The following is a 20,657-nucleotide window of genomic DNA, read 5'->3' as shown; positions in this document are numbered from 1 at the left end:
TATCAGCGTATACTCTGACATCCTCCCCCTCGCTCAAACACCTTCCTATTTTTTGATGTTGTCACAAGCAAGTACCAAACATCACCGTTTCCAAATAAAATCAGGGTTGTCCGTGCTAGGGGTCTAAGGAAATATTGATACAGTGGAACCTCGGTTTTTGAATGTACCGGAATTGGAACAAATCAGAGTTTGAGCAAAAATTTCAAGATTTTTTTGCTTTGGATTTCGAACGAAAATCCCGAACTAGAACGCCCCTGAAAAAAGCCGGAAAAAACATAACGTGCACGGACCGATCAGCTGACCCACGACGCGCTTTGTTATTGTGTATAACGCAGCCTCTGTATGCAGACGTGTCCCGTTAGCTACATTTACTGACTGTTTTTTCTTCATATTGCGGTGTAAAACCTTTCCTGTCTCCGCACTGGACCGTGGTAGAGTGTCACAGGGGAGGTGCTCGCTCTCCACACCTCTGAGGCTGGAGCGCTCACTCCAGGGTTTGATGTCCTGTTGTGGGCTGGAGCTCAGACAGGGATGAGGCGAGTCTGGGACAGAGTGTTACTTGGTTTATGACTTTGTCACAGCCAAACTGCACAGAAGCACACATTCAGAGCTGGACACGCACCGGGCACCTCTTCACTTCTGGAGAGACGTCACTCACTCGGCAACCCCTCCCACATGCAGCGGCCACACACATAGAGGAACAGCGCACCTGCAGCAGACACTCTACATTCACTCCTATCCTATCTGTTAAATACTTATTACATATTTGTGTTGTGGAGCCCTGACCACTGCTCTGCATTTTGCGAGATCTTGCGAGTGACGTCGTCCAGATGGGAACATCTGTGTCTGCTAGCCAATATAATGGTTGAATCTGAAGGGATAAGACTGTCATCCTGGGGCAAAGGGGAGCACATACAAGAGAACGCAATAAACCCACTGACCTCCCACACCGTGTCGCGCTTCTGCTTAAGGCTAATGTGGAATGAGTGAATGCTGCTCAATCACTTCCTTTGCCTCTCTTGTCATGTGTTTTTTTTCCTCACGGGGTGGTTTTTGTTTGATCAAAACTACTTTTTATATTATTTCTGTCATTACAGAAATGTCTCCCTACCTCGGTAATACTTTTCGCTTTCCTAATCCTAAATGGGAGTCTATACAATGGAATTTGCAACATAAATATTGTAGCTTTGTCCCATTTTTCCAGTAAAGACACCATTGTCAGGCTCCTTGAATGCTTTTTCAGGTTTTGTATTCGCTAGTGCGGTCAAGTTTGGTGAAGTTGTCGAGATTCCTAGAGCTGATCTGGTGACCCTACCTGACTGTATTTTTGGGGGTATAGGAAGTAATATGTCTGGTGGATCACGGGCCTCCATCTCTTCTGTTTCATTTCACACAGGAAGAAGTCATGGCTTTATCTCAAACACGCACGCACACGGCGCAATCATGCACACTCGCTCCAACCCAGACGTTAGGCTTGAGGTGTTATCTCCATCTGCTGTACTCGTCTTTCCCTGAGTTATTGTGTTATGGCAGCAGTGTGCTGACCGTAGCGGCTGATGGGCGCCGGCATTCATCTCAGATGTTCATTTACGGTCAGCTATCTTGCCCTCCTGGAGACCGTTTAGGTGCAGTCTAAAGTCTTCACTTGATCCATGGGGTATGTTTGATGGTCAAGCTGGGATGGCAGCCACTTCCTACTGCTAACTGCTCTAATGCTGTTTGTGCATTTGAATCAGTAAGACCCATCAGGGCTGGCAAGGTAACAGACCGTCCATTTAGATGAGCTTGAAGGGAATAACTGCCACTTAACCTTACAAAGTACTTAAGAGGCAAGTGTTACTGCTGTTTTATGCTTCCATAACCAATACTTTTTAGAATGGTTGCAAAATGTTGTAGTTAAAAATAGCAAATAATGGCTAGAAAGGGCTTTACTTCGTGCTGGTTTCTTAAGGCCGCATGTTGTGGAACACTTTTTCCCCGCTAATTCGCTTGCAGCTTACTAATGCTTCCCAATATTGTGCTTGTAAATTGATGTTTCAACACCTTTTTATGACTGACTTTCCTTATTCAGTGGAAGATGATCTCATCAGTCTTACCCACAAAGTGGCGTAAACAAAAGATTGTACAGTTTGAGGTCAAAATAGTTGATGTGACATTATTAATGTACCAGAAAAACTGTTAAATCAAAACTCGGATGACATGACAAAAAAAGAGGTTTCCTAAATATCTGCAGTTCAATATCAAGCTGGAGTTTATGGTTCGTGAGTTGTGATATATCATGGCTTCTCTACCATATGCACTTCTATAGTGTGCTCTCCTCTGACGCTTTAGACAAACAAAATGCCGAAGTTTACTCGAAAAGCTGCGGATGATGGGCATTTACGCCTGGCAGTTAAGACCCACCAGCACATTCTTGAGCAGCATGATGACAAGCTGGATCGCCCGCTGTTTCGCAAAGTCATTTGAAAACATGATTAACGTTGGTGGGACACAATAGGAATGTGATTCTCATTTCAGCATTGGGCACCGCAGGCTCGCCCGGGAATTGGTCCAAGCCCTAATTGCTGAAGCAGACCTTGATTTTGATGGCTGGAACTACAACAGCCATCCGCACATGTCTGTTTTATTTAATTATTTTTTTCACAAATAGCTTTGGCTCCTGGAAACATATTTAAGACACGCCATCGCAGTGCTAAGAGGCATTTTCTTGAAGTTATTTTGAATGAAAACTGTGTCTGAGATTGTTCATTTTCATTCACATCTAGTCACTTATACTGATATTTTGTGTAGCATTAATAAATGGTCTTCTATGGTATTTTAACCAGATGTCAGACCTCTCTCAGTCTCTTTATGAATCCACTTTCTATTGTGTATTCTATTGTCTATCACGCCACTCCTGGCTCTAGACCCTGGCCCTTTGGTTGGACTCAACTAATGGATCAACTACTTTGTCCCAAACAAAAAGCAAAGTCCAAATCCCATACTCAAAGGTCTACTGATGCTTCATTCTGTGTGCAATTCACAAAGTGAGGATTGTAGGGAAACTCGGTTTAAGCTAACAGGGACACATATTTAGTGAAGAAGCAAGTTACATCCTGTTGTTGCTGCACATTCTCACTCCCTAAGATTATCAAGTGGACTGAGTGGAGTGAAGCCAAAAGTCAGCTGTTTGCGTTGCATGAATTTGATCTTATTTATTTTTATAAATGTGTTCATTTCAGCTGAGGTGACAATTATAAGACATCTATGAGATGTGTTTGTTTTTTATTCAAACTATGACAGCTTCATTCCTCTCAGCTCCTAATATCAGCGCCCAGAGAGGCTCTCATGAGGAAATGGATGTTTTTATATGAGCTCTGATAAGTCTGGATGGTTGTGTCTGAGCTTCTAGTGGTTCGTTGCATTTTTGCATGCCTTTATGGGTGTTGTGGATGAAATTTACGGCAAGAATAATTTCAGAAGACAAGTATTAAAGCTGTCTTGCTGCGCTTTCTTCCTGCGTGGCTCCGCCCTTCTATTTCATTAAGGCTAAAGACAGCCGCGAAATCTCAAGTCTTGTCTGTCGCCCGCTTCCTACTTTTATATCTTCAACCTCTCCGAAGACCTACAACTGCTGCTCTTTGTACATTTCATGCTAGGGCTCTTTCTTTTTCACATTATCTTTCTTAAAAATTGTCTTTTTCTATTTCCCTGCTCCCATTGTGAAGCCAGACAGCTGTGTAATTGTGGCAGTGTGAAGAGCAGAAAGAGAAAAGGCTTTTCTCTTGCTCTGTGTTGTGCAACTGCGTCTACCTGCAGCCTTCCACCACACAGCATGTGTTCCTGCATAATAGTAGCTTTTGACTGACAAAAGAAAAAAAAAAAACAGATTTGTGTAACTCTAAACAGTCATCCGTCTTGAATTTAAGATAAAATGTCACTCCTGGTAGTTGGGGACTGCTTTTTATGATTCACTTTGTAATTGTTGTATTTATCAAAATAAACTGTATGGATTTTCTTATATTCTTATACAGTACATTTCAATAAGGGGTAAGTTTGCTGCACTGAAATGCTGCAATACAAAGGTATTTTTGATTCAATATCATTTTAGCATTTGTGACATCATTGATTGCGATGTGCTCAATGGGACAGTAGGTGGCAGTAGCTTTCTGGATCGATAGACGTTCAGTGACTCTACACAGTGGGAGTGTGTGCTGCACAGTGAGCATACAGTGACGGATCCTTCTATAGATGGGGGCCAGATAGTGATCCGGAATGCCGCCCTGTTTAACGGTGGTATATCAATAACTAAAAAAGTTTTTGTTATTTTGCCACCTTAAAGACAAGTAAATGCTCACGGTCACATGGTGGTGGCACTGATGCCAGGTTAATTCTGATTCCATGACTATCAGGGGTGGGAACGTTTTACTACCTCCAATTCAAATGAATTTTTGGGTTTCATTCGTAATGATTTCTGATCATGATCTACACCAATATGATTTATAAGACAGAATGACAAATAGAGACTGTATTCTTGTGTCTTTTTGCCACTTACCACCTTTGTTTTTGGTGCTTTACTTTTAAATTGATTCTGAATCGGAGCAAATGAGAATCGCAGTTCTTCTGTGAATCGATTCTTTGTTGCCATCATTCATTTTTCCTTCTCACCAAACATCCATTTAACCTTGCTCTTTTCTCACTGTTTGGGATTTTGCAGTCACACCGAATCTCTACCAGCAAAGTTGTCATAGCAACATTTTCATTGTCGTCATATTGGAATAAATGACCTTGAGGTCTTTGTTGAATCAACATCACTACATTTATCTTTCTTCACATTCCTTTTGTCAGTTTTTGGTGAATGTATTACTGTCTATTCCATCGACACAGACTTTGCATTTAAGATCACTTGTTTTTCGGTGAGTCACAAAAGAGTTCATTTATTTATAGAAGTTCTTATATTTTTGTGTTCCCCTTCCATCCTTTCAAAAAAAAAATAAAAAATCACTATATCTGGTTTCATCATCTAGAGCTCAAGATCAGCGACCAGATTGCTCTCTGTACAACCCCTGACAGAAACACTGAATTAAATACTGAACATCTTGCACTCTCTGTTTAACGCAATTAAGTTTGAGTGTAGTTGTTTCTAGTTGAAGGATGTGAGTGTTTTCCAAAATAAAAGCAACGTTGACCGATGGATGACATTCGCAACGGTTGACTGGCCTGTGCTGTTGCGCTGCAGTTCCTCTAAAAGTTACTGAATCTTTTCATTCACTGCGGAGACTTTGGTAAACTACAGCAACTGAAAAACTCTGCCTATATCCAATAATGAGACACTTGCGCAATATAACACTGAAATGAGGAGAGTAAAACTGTATTTTGTAAATCAGAAGTCATACTCTAATAGTTAAGAGCTTTTTCAATCATACCTAGACTAAGAGTGATGCATATTTATAATAATTATGACCCCAAGTATAAAAAGAGGACAGGATAATTCTCCTGTAAATGTACATCAAAGGTAATACTTGTGATGTATTCAATTCAATCATAATTATACATATTTCAATTCTATCATGACATGAACCAATTTTTTTTTCACCAAGTGGAAATGACAAATCTAGAATCTCTGTTGTGAAACCCTAAAATGACCACTGTACAAAGATAGGTTTTCTTTCTCTGTTGTGTGTCTAAGCGTTCATCTTTAATCAAAGCCCCCCACATTCACTCTTTCTTTTTGCCTGTTCCTCCATTTTTCAGCAGCACCAGCAGCTTCTCTGGCTAAAACCACTGCATCTATGATATTGACTCGCTTCTCCACTTTGCATCCTAATGTTCCTCTTACCATTACCTCCAGTAGCATCACCTCGCTCTAAATGCTCAGTATGCGCACCGTGTCCGACCGGAGCTTTTGTCACTGGCTCTGTACATTATTGAAAGCGAGTGGATCACTAATTCATGTCAGCTGAGCCTTGTGGGATTTGAGCAGTGGGTGGGAGCTTGTTGCGTCTTGAAGGCCTTTCATATGGCGTTAGCCCAGCCTTGGCCATCGCACCTCATTGAGGTGGGATCAGCTTCATCCTATCTCCTGCTACCTCTAATCACGGTTTCATTCTCCATATTTTCAATGCCTTCTTTATTGTTTCTGCTCACATTTCTTCTTTGTGCGTTCCTGCTCCACAGTGGCCTCCCGTCTCGCCTCACCCCCACCTCCACATCCATTCATTGACGTGTGATCTAATTGCTTTAGCTTTGACCCTGGGGACCCCGGTGCAGTGTAACAAGCTCCCATAGGATGCACTCTGCCTCATCCTCTGTTGCTGCATTCCCGAATCACTATTTTCGCTTTATCTGTTTCCTCATTGAATCTTCTCCCAGCATTTATTCATTAGCTGCAGCGATGCCGCAGCCCCTGCAGTGGTGTTGTTGTCAAGCTGACTCTTCATCTAATCTGGCCTGGATCAAATCAAAATGTGAGCTTGGCAAGGATTCAGAGCAACAGGTTCATTTTGATTCTTTCACTTTTCAATACGTATCAGCTGTTTGCGCCCGAGACACCAATAAAGGGATCGTTTTTAATTCAACTCTTTCAACCGGGGCCTGTAGCTTTAATTGGAACATTTGATTTCATTATTATCACATTGTTTTCATCGGAATATGTGCCAGGTTTAGAAGTGGTGCGGCCCTTTTTTGACCAACTCATTTTGACCTGACTAACAGAGGGCAAAGACAATAAATATGAATGGTTTGGTTGCAATTGATTCGATTGTTTGTGTGAATAACTATCTACACTTGACATGTTTTTTCCCTCATTTTAAATGGGTCCTTTTATTGAAACGTCATGAAACATCACCTTAACATACTGTATATTTTTGTGAGTTTCTCTTTATTGCAATTAATCTGGACATGCTCGGATAGTACCTTCACATCAAAATAACAGTTTAAATGTTGGTCATTTCAGAGTCAATGCATCAAAATGGCCACCTAGCTCAAGTGCTGTATTAAATGACCAACAAAGAGTGCAAAGAACGACAAACGCCGTGCCAATGACGCCGTTCTGGTTTTCAGTGCTGAGAAACATCAACTTCCAAAAAATACTATTGGTGTTTTAGAACATGGCAAAAGCATGTTTCCACTTCAGCAACGTCACAAATTTTGTTCACGTAAGCTGCAATGAATCATGGGATTCAAAGGATGAATATAACTCAACTGAACTGAACTACTGTGTCCACGACAACGATGAGGATGACCATGTGAGCTGAGGGATGAAGAGAACATCTCATCACATAAACAGTGACTGAGTTGGAAGTTTGATGAGGTTTCACCATTAAACACACTTGTGTGTCAGTTTAGTTTTTATTATGTAACTGGTTTGTTTAAGGTGCTTGAAATGCTTCAGTGATTTATGTTATGTTGAAGTCGTTCAATGTAAACTTGATATAACTTTGAAATTACATTTTACATTTATTTTGAGGTGAAGCTACTGTCTTAGTTTGTGACAGTTGAAGGAAGTTCCACAATAGGCCCCCTTATATTTCAGAACGTTTCGGTCGCTGCAATTTGACTCATCAAGTTGTATATTAATTTCAGTTCTATGCAAATGTGTGGTACAGAATCCTTGACACAACCAGACTAGCGGTAGCTAACCAGTTGAGTCTAAAAAGAACATTTAGAGCACTACAAAAATAAAGAAAGAAAAAGTGATCATTTTTCCAAACAGTGGTGATATTTCATTTTGTCATATGAACGCGGAAACTTTTCAAATATTGGGCTTCATTCAGTTCATCTGAATTATAGTTGGGCTCTTATCATCAGTTAACTCTGAGTGAATATTTAATATCATCTTAAGTACAAAATGACCTGAATTTCTATCTGTAAAAATAGTTTCATTTTCTACTCCTAAATTGTAAATCAGGGTGCTGCAAGTCAGTGCCTCCATGCAAGTCTAAAGAAGGTGAAATTGGACCCTGAAAGATGCTCGAGAAAGAGGAACCAAGTGCAAGAGGTGAGAATGTAAACTTGATAACATGGGCCCACAGGACCAGCACCACTGGAATTTAATAGAAAAAGTGAAATATAAAGATGCAGCCCAGTGAACTAAAGCAGATAGAACAGCCCACATCTTAACAGCCTCAGCTTTGCTCAGAAAATACAGAATCTAAAAATGTGACACACTTTTGAACCTTCCTGCCGCTCGCGTCTTTCCTCTATTGCTTTCCCCGCAAACACTTGAGTGACACCAAGTGAGGAGTGTCGCGTCTCACCAATCCTGCCGCTCTTCTTCAGAACAAGACGTGAGCTTTACAAATCGCCCGACATCGGTAAAGGAAATCCACTGTATTAAATTCCTCGTTGATCTTTTGTGTATTTGCAGTCATGTTTGCTAGATAGTGACGCTACAGCATAAACAACCTGAAAGGATGAAACTCTCTCAAGCCCTCACACATCACGGCCGCCTGTCGCCAGATAAGCCCGCGATAGCGAGGGAATATGAGCAATGCATTTGTGAACAAGCTCAGTCAACATTGTTGTGTGGCAGCGTGTGAACATGGAATATTCTTACACAGAACAACGACGAGTTGGCTCAACTCTGCTCCGCTGAAGATGGATTTGTTTTCTATTCTCTGCTCATGCATTTATTAGACACACAATACGTACAACAATCTCTCCAGGTGCCTGGCAGTGTGGCCAAAGTACATATAGGTTCCGGTCAATGTGTGTGGTTTATTAAAGTGTGGTTGTGTCATGAAAACAAATTATAAGTTTGCTTCAGTGTTTTCTGAAAATGAATTTTAAAAGTGAAAGAAATGCATTGATTATAAGATTCTTGAGGGAATATTTAGTCAGTTTTGTTGTCAAAAATATATATAATCATGTAAATATATCAGTATTTACATTTCAAACTCAGGAGGATACTTAATATTGCTTTTTAATTGAAGACCTATTAATACATTGTTACATTTTTATCCCCCCTCAGATATTCATCAGTATATCTGCAGTTCTCTCTTTCAAAAACATGGACGTTCGCCTCCCTACAAGTTTTTCTTGTGACTGAGTCTCTTCGACAGTTCATGCTGTGTGTCATTATCTCAGCCTTCAGTTTTTATTGATATACTCCTAAATACTCACTCAGATTCAGATTTTTTTTCTTCAACTTTGTCACATCTGTGCGTCTCTTTATTACCGCTAATTACAATCCGCTTCATGGGGCCTGTGAAAGTTCTGTTTCTGGTGATTAAAATTTAATATCATCCATAAAACCAGCACAGGTTGTCTTGATGTATGGCTCACCGCTTGTTCATCGGTGTTTCCCCCCCCTGATAAATATTCATGTCAGAACACGAGCAAAAAAGATCAAAACATTTCCTCCTCAAGGTTAATAGGTCAATTGCGTTGATCAAAATGTACTTGTAGCACACACTCTACTCATTAGGGGTGTTTAAAGCAAATCATTTGATACAGATACTCTGATCTGCCCCGAGGCTATTCCTCTTGTGTGCCCTCTTTTTTTTCCCCCTCAGTCTTTCACTCAAACACTGAGGTCCGATACGCATGCACTTAGAAGGTCCCTGGGGTTTGAAGTGCTGGGCAGAATGCAGAGATTCATCTTTGAAGTTAGTGCGTGCACAACACACACAGATGCCTCGTGTGTGTTCATTTTTTTTCCCCCTCCAAGTCCTGATCAGGTGTTGAAATATTAATACGTGTGTTAAAGGAGGCCGAGTACGTGAGCAGTTTTGACCCAGCAGCAGGACTGTTTAACCTTCGAAAGAGTACAGTACTGAGCAGCACAAGGCCTTCGGGCATACGTGAAACTCAGCACACTGAGCATGGCGGTGACGTTTGAAACTTTCTTTTTCTCTGCAGGTGTGTGGAAATCATTGCCAAGGAGGGGCGCAGCCTGAAAGAGCTTTATCTGGTGTCTTGTAAAATCACCGACCGAGGTAGGATACCTTCAATCAATGTCCCTTTGTTGCAGCCCGACATTATTATGATTGTAGCCATTATTGCCCCCAGTCGCAGCCCTGGGTGCTGACTGTTTTGATTTTACGGCGTGTCTCTGGTGAGACTTTCAAACAGTAAAAATATTATTGAAAAGTTTGACACTGATTAAAAAAGCTTCATGTTGGACCGATGCCATGATGGTTGCGCACATGCGTCGTCAGCATCTCTTAAGTAGGGTTGCTGTAGCTGTAGCTGTTGTGTCATCATATATTCATGTGTCACATGGACACACTCGGTCATTCAATCTCTGCTAACATCTTCTCCCTGATGTTTTCCCACATCAAGCAATGCTGTTTATACTGGGTCTGTAGGGTCATATGTGTTTGTCCGTTGGTCTCATCCAAAAGCACCCGGGCAGAGTTCAATGATATTACTGTAGCTGGAATTGTTGAGAATTGCCGATGGTATATTGGCGATGTGAAAAATAGAATACATTGAGGGCTAGAAAAAAAAAAGTGCTGTTGATGTTTAAATTGGATTGTAAATGTATTATAAATATATGTATATATACTGTATAAATATACTGTAAACATCTAATAATGTTGACAAAAACTACAAGGATGTATGGAGAGTTCAGAATCTGAATATTTCAATGAATCGGCATGGCATTGCTTGGCATTCTTAATATGGCTGTCAAAGTAAATGTGCAGATGCTATGTCAACTGCTGGGAATGTAAACGCCAGTGAGTTTTTTGTTGTGCGATTCATTGTTTGGTTGACCCGACGTCTCTCCCATCATATTTGAGATGTGGAAAAAGAGTGTTAGTGACGTAAGTGGAGATGAACGGCGTTATGCCTGATGGTTCTCCCAACCAGTTATTTGCAACTACTGTTTCTGTTTGAATGCTGTATCCCATGTGAACTATTTACATGGTGACAGCTGTGCCAGCATCGCTGCTGACCGTCCAAGACTCTGGACCCTGTTGGCAAAGATGCAGGCGTGGCACTGCTATTGTTGTGTAAACATTTACTGCATCTGACACAGAACTGTTGCAGACTGTATCATTTCTGTCCCTTGCGCTTGTCAACCATTCATCCCATTGTACCCGCACTGCATTCAGCATAAAGCTCAAACAATAGGCAAGAAGACCCTGGACCCTGGAGTGCTGCTTTATGTTGTGCTGGTTGTTTGGGCACGTGTTTCCATTATGTTATGTTTTTGAGCATACAGTGCGAAGAATGTTCTTGACAGTATCTGTTATGTCGGGTTGTGGTAAACATTACGGAAGAGTATATGTGCCCGCCAGTGTCTTACTAGAGTTATGAGAGAGTAAGAACTGTTTTAAATGTAGTTATTTTAGTGTAAAAAAAAAAAAAAAAAAAGACTGAGATTATCTGAGATCTCAGACTTTGGGTTTTTATGGGGGGTCTGGGACAACACCTCCACACGAAATTCTGCTGCAGACACCAGCAATTGTAACACTATATATATATATATATATATATATTGTATGTACTCTTCTGTGCAGTTGCCTTCTGAACTTAAATGCTTAATGAGTTCGACTCATGAATTCGTCATTTTCATGTCATTCTCCATCCTTGGGGTGGAGTATTTTTGTCTTCGTTTGCATCCATGTCTGATGATTTTGACATCCACATTCAATTTATGCTTCATCGACACCCTGTGTGCCATTTCATCTGTCATATTTCCCATCAACATTTTCGCAGCCCACATACACAAGGGCCAAACAGCAGCCTTCAGAAGACTGACAAACATGTCATGAAGTCCTACTCAGAAGAGGTGCTTTCCAACTTTAAGAAAATCCATTGATGTTTGAATGTGTGACGTGTGCTTCAGGCAGAAAACCCCTGCATTTACTCATGTTTGTGGATTAGAGGTGTTTGTGTTGTCTGACAGGAGACGCACATTGTGTTTTCTCTGCGAGCGTATAGTCAGTCGGCTCGTTCATCCCTCTGGCGTGTTTTATTTTGTTTACTCTTCCTTGCTTTCTCAGCTTGATTCCATTATGCCATAAGCATTGCTGAATATTTAGATCCATCATCAGCTACAGCAACAGCTACTGGAGTGTTTGGATGCTGATGCACCGGGAGTGTAAATGGTGCTTCACCTCGTGGTGCGTCAGCCTGTTTATAAATAATTTCAGTGTTTGTTATTCTGTTGTTGCGTGGGGTGTTTATTTGTGGCCTGGTACACTCACATATTGAAATTTTGATTCACAAATTCCTGTTAGAACCGTGACACATTCTGCATATCTCACACATCCTTTTATGTTTTTAGAATGAGCTGCTCAAAATAAGTGAAACACCTGCTGATAAATAATTCAGATTTGATCGTTCTAAGACTGAACTCTGGCTACTTTGTGATTTATTTATTCCATTTGTTTAATTGTCTTTTTGAAAGTTGTTTGAGTGTTTGTCGCTAAGAGCTTATAGGTTAGATTCCATCAGTGAACGTGGATTCATCTCGGCACTCTGGTTTCCTCTCTGAGTCCAAAAACTTAGAAATAGAGAAGAAAATATTGATCCAATATTAATAAAAATATATATGATATCAATAAGCAAATTCAATACATAAAGGGTTGAGTGTCTTTCAGATCATTTTGTTTTTTAGACTGTTTATATTATTCAGTTATTCGTTGTTATTGTACATCAACCTCACTGTACAGAGTTGTTTATTATATGTACACTGAGATGAGGTGCCCAGAATTCAAACTGATGTCAGAAAAGAAGAACTAAAAGTTCAAACATTTTTCAAATCTGTTCATTGCTTAAATGTGATTTGCTTGGTTTGCTACTCCATTGCAATATGATTGTGTTAATATTATGGTAGCAGTGATTTAATTGTAACTGCTGGAGAATAACTGCTATTGCACTTTTGTTAACAGCTCTCAAATTAAACCGTGAGCTGAATTTGTTTTCCTCCATCCTTAATGGCATTTTCTTTCTTTGCCCACTGAATGTATGGTATAAAAATTTCATTAGAATACAGACTTAATGAACTCCAGGAGTTGCTGTGCCGCCTCTCCAGAGCTTACAGACTCTGGGCGAGGAGCAGTCTGAGTGTAAATCTCTAAAGCTCACTGAGCCATTGTATGGCATATTAGGGTACACAGATAAACTTGAATCGCTTAAGGAGGCGCCCAGAAACTCCCTCAAATTACGCATTGTGGTGTAAATTCTGGACGGTCCGGAAGAAATGTTAATGGTTTCACCCTGTTTATGTGTTGGAGCAGTCCAATCCTTTTGTTCAGTTCGTTTTGCTAGATTCTGATGTTCAATCTGATGAACACTGTTGTATAGTATACATGTGAATGGGGAATGGTTTGTGGTACACAGTTAGTGATCAACATTCTGAGTTAAAATTTTTAATGTGAATATTAATGTTGACATCAAAACGCAAATTATTTCAAAACGAAACATTTATATATATATTATATATATATATATATTATATATATATAATATATATATATATATTTTTGAAAGAATTTCAAATTGAAACATTAAAACAAAAAAACTTTAATGTAATGTTGAATTGATTGATTATTAAATCAATTATTCCATCGATAGTCAATAATTTTGTTTTTGTTCGTTTTATCCTTGTTTTCCACCGAACACACAAGGACATTTGATTAAACCATTTTTTTTTTTTTTTTTTTGGTAATTAGTAATTTATGTATTTTATGTATGAGTTTCTGCTCTACTTCTACAACGTTCATCCTGATAGTTGAAAACACTATAGTCAACCTAGAAAGGTCACAACATATATTCCATAGTTTTCAAGACTTGACAAACTAATTTACGGTGTGTTCGCTGTTTTCTTTTATTCCAAAAATCCCATTGATGATTGTTTTTTTTTTTTCTTTTGGATCTGGAACTGTCAAGACAGATATTGAAGAAGTCACATTCAAACACTGGTTACTGTATGTTTCGGTGACTATAATCACCTTGACCTCTCTCACCCCGAACTCTGCGTGTGTGTCTGAAACGTCACGCCGGGTGTTTGTGCGCTGGGGTTTGATGAATGACTCCGGGATCACTAAAGTACATTAAACCAGGAATGCACGCATCCACCCCCTGGGCACATCCCCTTCTCTCTGGTTCTGTCTGTAATCACTCTGACCAAGATGAATTGGTGATATCTGATCTTCTTGCTTCACTAATGACCCCTCTGCCCCTCCATGGCTGATGGTGGGTTCTTTGCGTGTGTGCATGTGTTAACATGTGTGTGTGTGTGTGTGTGTGTGAACATGTGTGCGCTTGCCTATAATAGAGATGCAGGAGCTCTACACTTCAACAAGATGATTGGTGGATTTCCTGCTTCATCCTCTGATAAATTAAATAACAGATGTGATTTTACGTCTGCCATACAGGACCACGCATTTCCCTCCGCCGTCTCCGCCGCTAATTGTTTTTATTAATGGCTTCTCTGAGTGCATTTGAGATGTCCACAAGCCTCTTCTGCTGTTGGACTTGTTTTTTTTGCCTCCAGCTTCTCCATCCCATCCGATTTTGGAGGACAGATGGATGTGAAGACAGGTTTAAATGATGGAAATAGCTGGACAAAGTGTAATTTTACTCCCAGCGCAGGAGGTTTTAGTGATAATTTCATGGGGAAAAGGAAATAATAGGGGAAGATGAGCCATTTGGAGTGTAATGATTTTGCTGAAAGCCCATTTTGAGCCATCATGATGAAGCTGTCGTTCATCACTCCTTTGCCAAAAGAACATGAGAATTAATTAATGTAAACAACATATAAGACGTTGGTTGGTCTCTCTCTTCCCTTCTGCTGGAAATCTTTGGTTTATTTACCGCCGTCAAATGATTGCCTCATGTTAAGCAGCATGCAGATAATAAAAAAAAAAGAAAATATTGTTGTTTCTTCTGTATTCTGTTGTGGACATAAAAAAAATAATGATACCACAAAAGATGAAGAGATGATATCTTTGCCCCGGTTGAGGAGTTCAGGTGTAAGTGTCTTTATAAAGTGTGAGGTCAACACCGTGTTTTCAGTGGAGGCTCCAACTCTCTTTCGTGGTCTCAGCTTTGAGTAGTGACTGAGAAAGACGGTGCAAGTGGCCACAATAGGTTTCTAGCAGAGCTGATGTGAGGAGAGGGGGACCACTCTGCATGGAGATGCCAGATCAGGTGGCATCTTGTCCAAATGCTTCATTAACATCTTCCTAGTGAGGTGTGTCGGGGCAAACCAAGAACACATCAGAGGAATGAGGAATTCTAGGGGAGAGGGATGTGTGAACCTCATCACTTTGACTGCTGTCCCGCTGATGGCTGGACTAGCACTAGCAGATTCACCATTTTTTTTTATTTAAAAAGACTTTTTTCTCATCTTTTTATAGACAGGGAACGTTGGGAGGTAGTAAAAATGAGTAATGGTGTGTGAAATAATAATAATTCAATAAAATAATAATTCATTTTAGCTAGTGACCTTTTCATCAGAACGACTACTCCAAGAGCACTTTTTAGATTTTGAATGTGATGAAAGTACACCGCCTTACGTCCACACACGGTGAGGCTGTGCGTTTGTCGGTCAGTTTCCATCTCTTCAGCACATATGTAAGTGGCGCTCGGTTCGGTTTGAAAGCTGATCCTGATGAGAAAACCGACTCAGGCTCTCTCCCATTGCTAATCAGACTTTGGCTGTCACTGACACAAACTGCGTCTTTAACACTCCTGGAAACACTGTTATGTGGCCGTGTCTCCTCTCACTCTTATCGTTTACCAATGCCTTTGTTCTCTGGTGTTTTACATTTGTAAGTGTCCGTCTACATCTACCTGCCCGTATCTTGTCCGCAATAGCCATTTGGCTTTATTCCAGAGACGAAAACAGAAAGCCTTGGCACCTCTTTTCTTTACATATGTTAATTCTGTTTCGCTAGAATGGGCACTGAAGATCCCTTGACCTGTCAGTCACGGCCTTCTGTGTAGCTCGGTGAGAATACAGGGTTCTTCAAAGAGCGTGTGAACGAATGAGCTGGTGGACTGGCTTCCTGAGAGGTTCCATCCAATATTTGTGTAACAATGTAAGGTAGCTTTATCTATTTCGACTGCTGGGACTCCACCACAATTGTGCCAACAAAATGCTATCTAGACACTTGCTTTGACGCCTCATACCTTTTCCGTTAAATCAAGACTTCCACAAGAGCCTTTGACAATCCTTGGACCACACGAGAAACGGTTAAGAATGACAACGTCTGCTACATTTGCAGAGGGTTCTGGTGTCAACAGCAAGATCAATTAATACCTTGTGAAAGAGGATATTCCACGCAAAGTTAATTTTAGTGACTTAAACACTTTCTCAGGAAGCAGTAGACGGAACTATTCAATATATCAAGCTGAAAGGACAAACATTGACTCAAATCGTTAAGTCAGTCAGCAGACTCAAGTGCGCCTGTGTGGCCAGATGATATCTTCTATAAATATTTGTCTTAGGAATTTAAATGAGAAAACAAGACTTTGAGAAGAAGCTATTGGCCATTTTGCAACTTCAGAATAGCCTCTAATAAGAAATCCTCAGATTGACAGTCCGTCCTCCAGTCTGTCATGTTCGCTCCTCTCCTTTTGTCCATCTGTATTTGCCTTTCTGTCAGCTTGTAAGATTTATTTTGTCTTCCACGTTTCATTCTTCCCAGTCGCTTTTATTTTTCTTTGATCACCTTCTCAGACCTCACATACTTAGTATCGGTGGAGTTTTTTTTCCGCCCCTGCTGTAAGCTCTTTCCAGGACCAAACTACTTTCCTCATTTATTTTCCCTTCTCATCCCTTTTTCCATTCATCTTTCAACCCTTGCTTTCATCAGAGGCAGTTTCTTCTAAATGCATTGAACTTTGATAGATTGGTCTCTCCAGCCGCTCCTCCTCGGGAAAACCTCAAGGATGAAAAATGGCTGTTTGTGTGAATCCACGCTGGTTTACATGTCTCTGTGTGGGCTTGTGTTTGCTTTAACACGTTTCCTTGCTGCTGGGTACAATTAGGTTCAGACTCGCTCCTTGGTGTATCATCACGGTGAGTTTGCTCCACACAAAAGCCACTTAAACTGCACAAAACTGACACACTGTTATATGTTCTTGGTGGAGAAAGTGAGTAGGAAATGATGAGCTGTTATATTAATTTGTGAGTGGTCGGTTTATTGTTTAGCTTCAGGGCTCTGGATCGACTTCCTACAATTGTGTCACAATATTGCACCTGCTCTTTATATATGTCAACTGGGGAATATTTTCAAGCCTGACTTCATGTTGTTTGAGATACATACATGAACTCATTCAGTCCATGAGGCATATTGACCGTGGTGTTTTATTAAAATCATTGGTATCAAATGCTGATTCATACATGTCCTATCAAGTTGTCTTTCAGTTGTTGACTGTGCAGTTATTCGCCTGCAGCAGCTAAGTACTCTCAAGCATTATGTGATGTAAACTTGGATAATGTAATGGCTTGTTTGCTCCTCTCCAGCCGGCATTCAGTAGGTAAATAATGTAACTCTAAAAGCAGTCAATTAAAATGCACAGAGCGCTGCTTGCAGATTTATACCCGCGGCTACAAGGAGCACGTCAATAGATAATCTTGGTCTGTAGCCCTGCAACTGTGCCTTTGTGTGCTTTAGTACGAGAAAAAGGTCGTGTTGGCTTTGTTTGTGGACTTTATGGCTTATAGCCACACTCTCTGTGACACTTGCAATTTTAATGGGAGATACCTGGAGCAGGTGTGGCTGTTTAGCTGGACCATGTTTCACAACCTTCTACTTCTACTACAGTTCTATCAAAATATCAGATGAAGAAAGTCAATTCTCAGTTGTAATAAACACTGTTGATTCCATTAGATGGGTTGTTACAGCAACTTACAATATTGAATGATACCATTTTGAAGCAAACCCTTATGAAAGTGGACCACTCTGCTTCATGTTAAGTTGGAACGGGCAATGACTTACGGCACACGATTTACCGCTGTAAACAATCCCCAAAATCTCAGGATAAATTCTCGAAAACACAAGTGTGTGGCGTTCTTGCTCTGGAGATCTTTGGTCCACGATCGTAGTTTTGACAAACAAACAAATTTTAAACCGATCAATAATGACATGAGTAGATAGTGAGACTCAGAGTCAGAGCTGATTGTTTTAGATTTAAACACATTCTTTGCTGATGTTGCAGACAAACTCCTAAAGTTACCAGTTCATTACTCTAAGTTTCATCCTGAAACATTTGTGCTTTCCAGACAGAATGTAGCGTGATATATGTAATAGATGTAATAGAATGAAAATGTATTCATAATTATTTATTATTGTTATCCCCATAATGGCAGAATATATATATATATATATATATATATATATATATATATATATATATATATATATATATATATATATATATATATATATATTATTTATTTTTTTTTTTTTAAGTGGCTAGTTCTGGTTTGAGGAAATGACGTTAACCTTACAAGACCTTTAAAGTGAATGTTAGCAATGTTGCTGATATATCAAGCATAAAGCTTGATACGACAGTCCTCAGGGGGATGAACATAGCTGCTGTCTGTTGTATGAGTAGTAAAGATCCTAGAGAAAAGAAATGCAAAACAAGAAATTGTGCATGACTTCCGTTTCATTTGCCTCTTATCGGAGGATGAGGTTGGAGCTGTGAGCACATTAAACTGGTTCACCTCTAAACAGGTACATCAGCATGCTGCATTTTGTGATAATCTCATTTTATTCTTCACGACTGGAGAGTAAGTTTGAAAAAGAGGCTAAGAACAAATGGCAATCAGCCCCCCATGCCACGTTTCTCAACAATGGTGGAGCTAATTTCAGTTCCAGAAAATGGATTCTGTTGAGGGAAATGTTCCTTTGAATGATGCCACTTGAAAATGCACAGAGCAATGACTTTTAGCCAAGTGACCCCAACTCAAGTGTTTAAGTAAATGTCTATAGGCTTTCAGTGTCGCGATTCGTTGGACTGAGTATATAAATCCAGATTTCCATTTCCTTACATCAGCCTGTGGTGCTATTTGCAGATTTGGGGACCAGAGCAAAGAGGTTGAAATTGAATTAGTTTCCATATATTGTCCTCTCCTCCTCTTTCTGCAGCTAAGCCTTCTGGTCTATTCGCTGTTTGCCTTATGGGAGAGAAAAGTAAAAAGGGGCTTAAGCTGTGAAGGCTAGGGCTTACACTTTCTACCATCTCACTGGTCACACACAAACACACTCGCTTTTTCTTTTGTCACACGCACACACACTCACACATACATTTGCTTCATGGATTAGAGCTGAGCTAAACTAATTTACACACACAGAAGCAAACACAGTCCCAGACGCAGCCCACATGAAGCACTTTTGAGCTCATGCTCATGTCGTCCTTCAGTCACATTATCGAATTTCTGGGAAACACGCTGCGTTAACATGTGAAAAAAACCACAAAGCTGATGTCATTTCTGTCTCAAATTATTGGAGCAAAAAGTTCAGAGAGACTTTGGTGAGTTTGTTGAAAGTCAGTTATTTGCCCTCTAAATATTCTCAATGGCACATGGTTTTACTTAAATCTGTCTCTATCCTGCAATGTGTTCATACATCCAGTGTCCTTTGTCATATTATATTTGACTGCGCTAAATAACAATTAAAATTTGGTTCGAATTTGGGGTAACGCTCCACTGCTGGTGCAACAGACTCAATTTTCATGCTTCTCACCCGGCCTTGTAGTTCTTCCCCCCTGATATTGGCTCTGTTTCATTCGGGACCCCAAAGTTCCACCCAAGTAGGGGGGCACCTGGAGAGGGTTCCAGTCCATCACTGGGCCCACAGGTACTTTCATCACGTCTACTGTATGGGCAATTTAAAGTCACTGACAAACTCCTCTAAATCTCAGGGTTGTGAGAGGAATCTCATGCAGACATGAGTTCGATAAACACTGTAGTCTGCAGACCGTTTTCTAAGGAAAACATGTGTTCTTATATTTATATTCAGATTCCTGGGCTCTTCGTCTCTGTGACATATTCAGTTTAAAACGTTGTATCACGTTCATAAAGAGTTGAACACAGATTGTAATATGGTAATAAATGGGCTCCTTCAAATTCTTTCCTTATATACTGTATGTGTTTAAAACAAAAGGTGGTAGTTAGCGGCATAACAAGTCAAAGTACCCCCATCCTCATTAATGCTGCTTCTGGTGGGTGAGTTTAGCTTTGTTATTTTAACTCAGATTTGTAAGAAATGTCTGTTCGACTGTGGTCTTATCCACTGAAGTTACTTCCTAATATCTCTTCATTTAGCTCTATCTTTAATGTACTTTATAGGGAATAATTCCGTTTGAGAATGCATAGTCAGAGCCAGAAAAGACTTAACATTTACTTGGCAGCTTTTAGTCTACACTGGGTGTATGTAGTGCATCACTTGTATCTTATCTTCGAAAAGTACAAATACCGGCCAAGTGAGTGAGTGATGCCTCAGACACACACAAATGTATACGGCTAACCTCCATGTAGTCAACGTTGAGTTCAGCAAAGCACATTACCCTGGAGAAACCTATTCTTAAAATAACGTTGGTTAGTCATCTGTGGAGAAATGGAATTTGATTCAACATCATAAATGGTGTCTGATTCATATCCGCGTCAGAGTATTGCACTTGGGTGCCATCGGCCCGTGTGTGTTCGTATTGCTTTGATATAACTGTTTCATTTGTTCATGTGTCCTTTTCATCTTGCATCCTAC

At 40.2% G+C, this 20,657-nt stretch overlaps 1 protein-coding gene across 2 annotated transcripts in view; it reads left to right on the top strand.

Annotated features, from left to right (window-relative positions):
* fbxl17 (F-box and leucine-rich repeat protein 17) overlaps positions 1-20,657 on the top strand; it is a 208,267-nt gene that overhangs the window by 123,681 nt on the left and 63,929 nt on the right. For both annotated transcript variants that reach the window (XR_008415590.1, XM_053871447.1), the window contains exon 9: positions 9,841-9,917. Coding sequence is in view for 1 of the 2 variants with exons in the window: in XM_053871447.1 (XP_053727422.1) it covers positions 9,841-9,917 (77 nt within the window). In the remaining variant the exon portion in view is untranslated. The remainder of the gene's footprint in view (positions 1-9,840; positions 9,918-20,657) is intronic.

The sequence above is a fragment of the Synchiropus splendidus genome, chromosome 7 (genome assembly GCF_027744825.2).
Source record: "Synchiropus splendidus isolate RoL2022-P1 chromosome 7, RoL_Sspl_1.0, whole genome shotgun sequence".
In the NCBI taxonomy this organism is placed as follows: domain Eukaryota; kingdom Metazoa; phylum Chordata; class Actinopteri; order Syngnathiformes; family Callionymidae; genus Synchiropus; species Synchiropus splendidus.
Note: the sequence above shows the minus strand (reverse complement) of the source record. Positions and strands in the feature narration are given on the sequence as shown.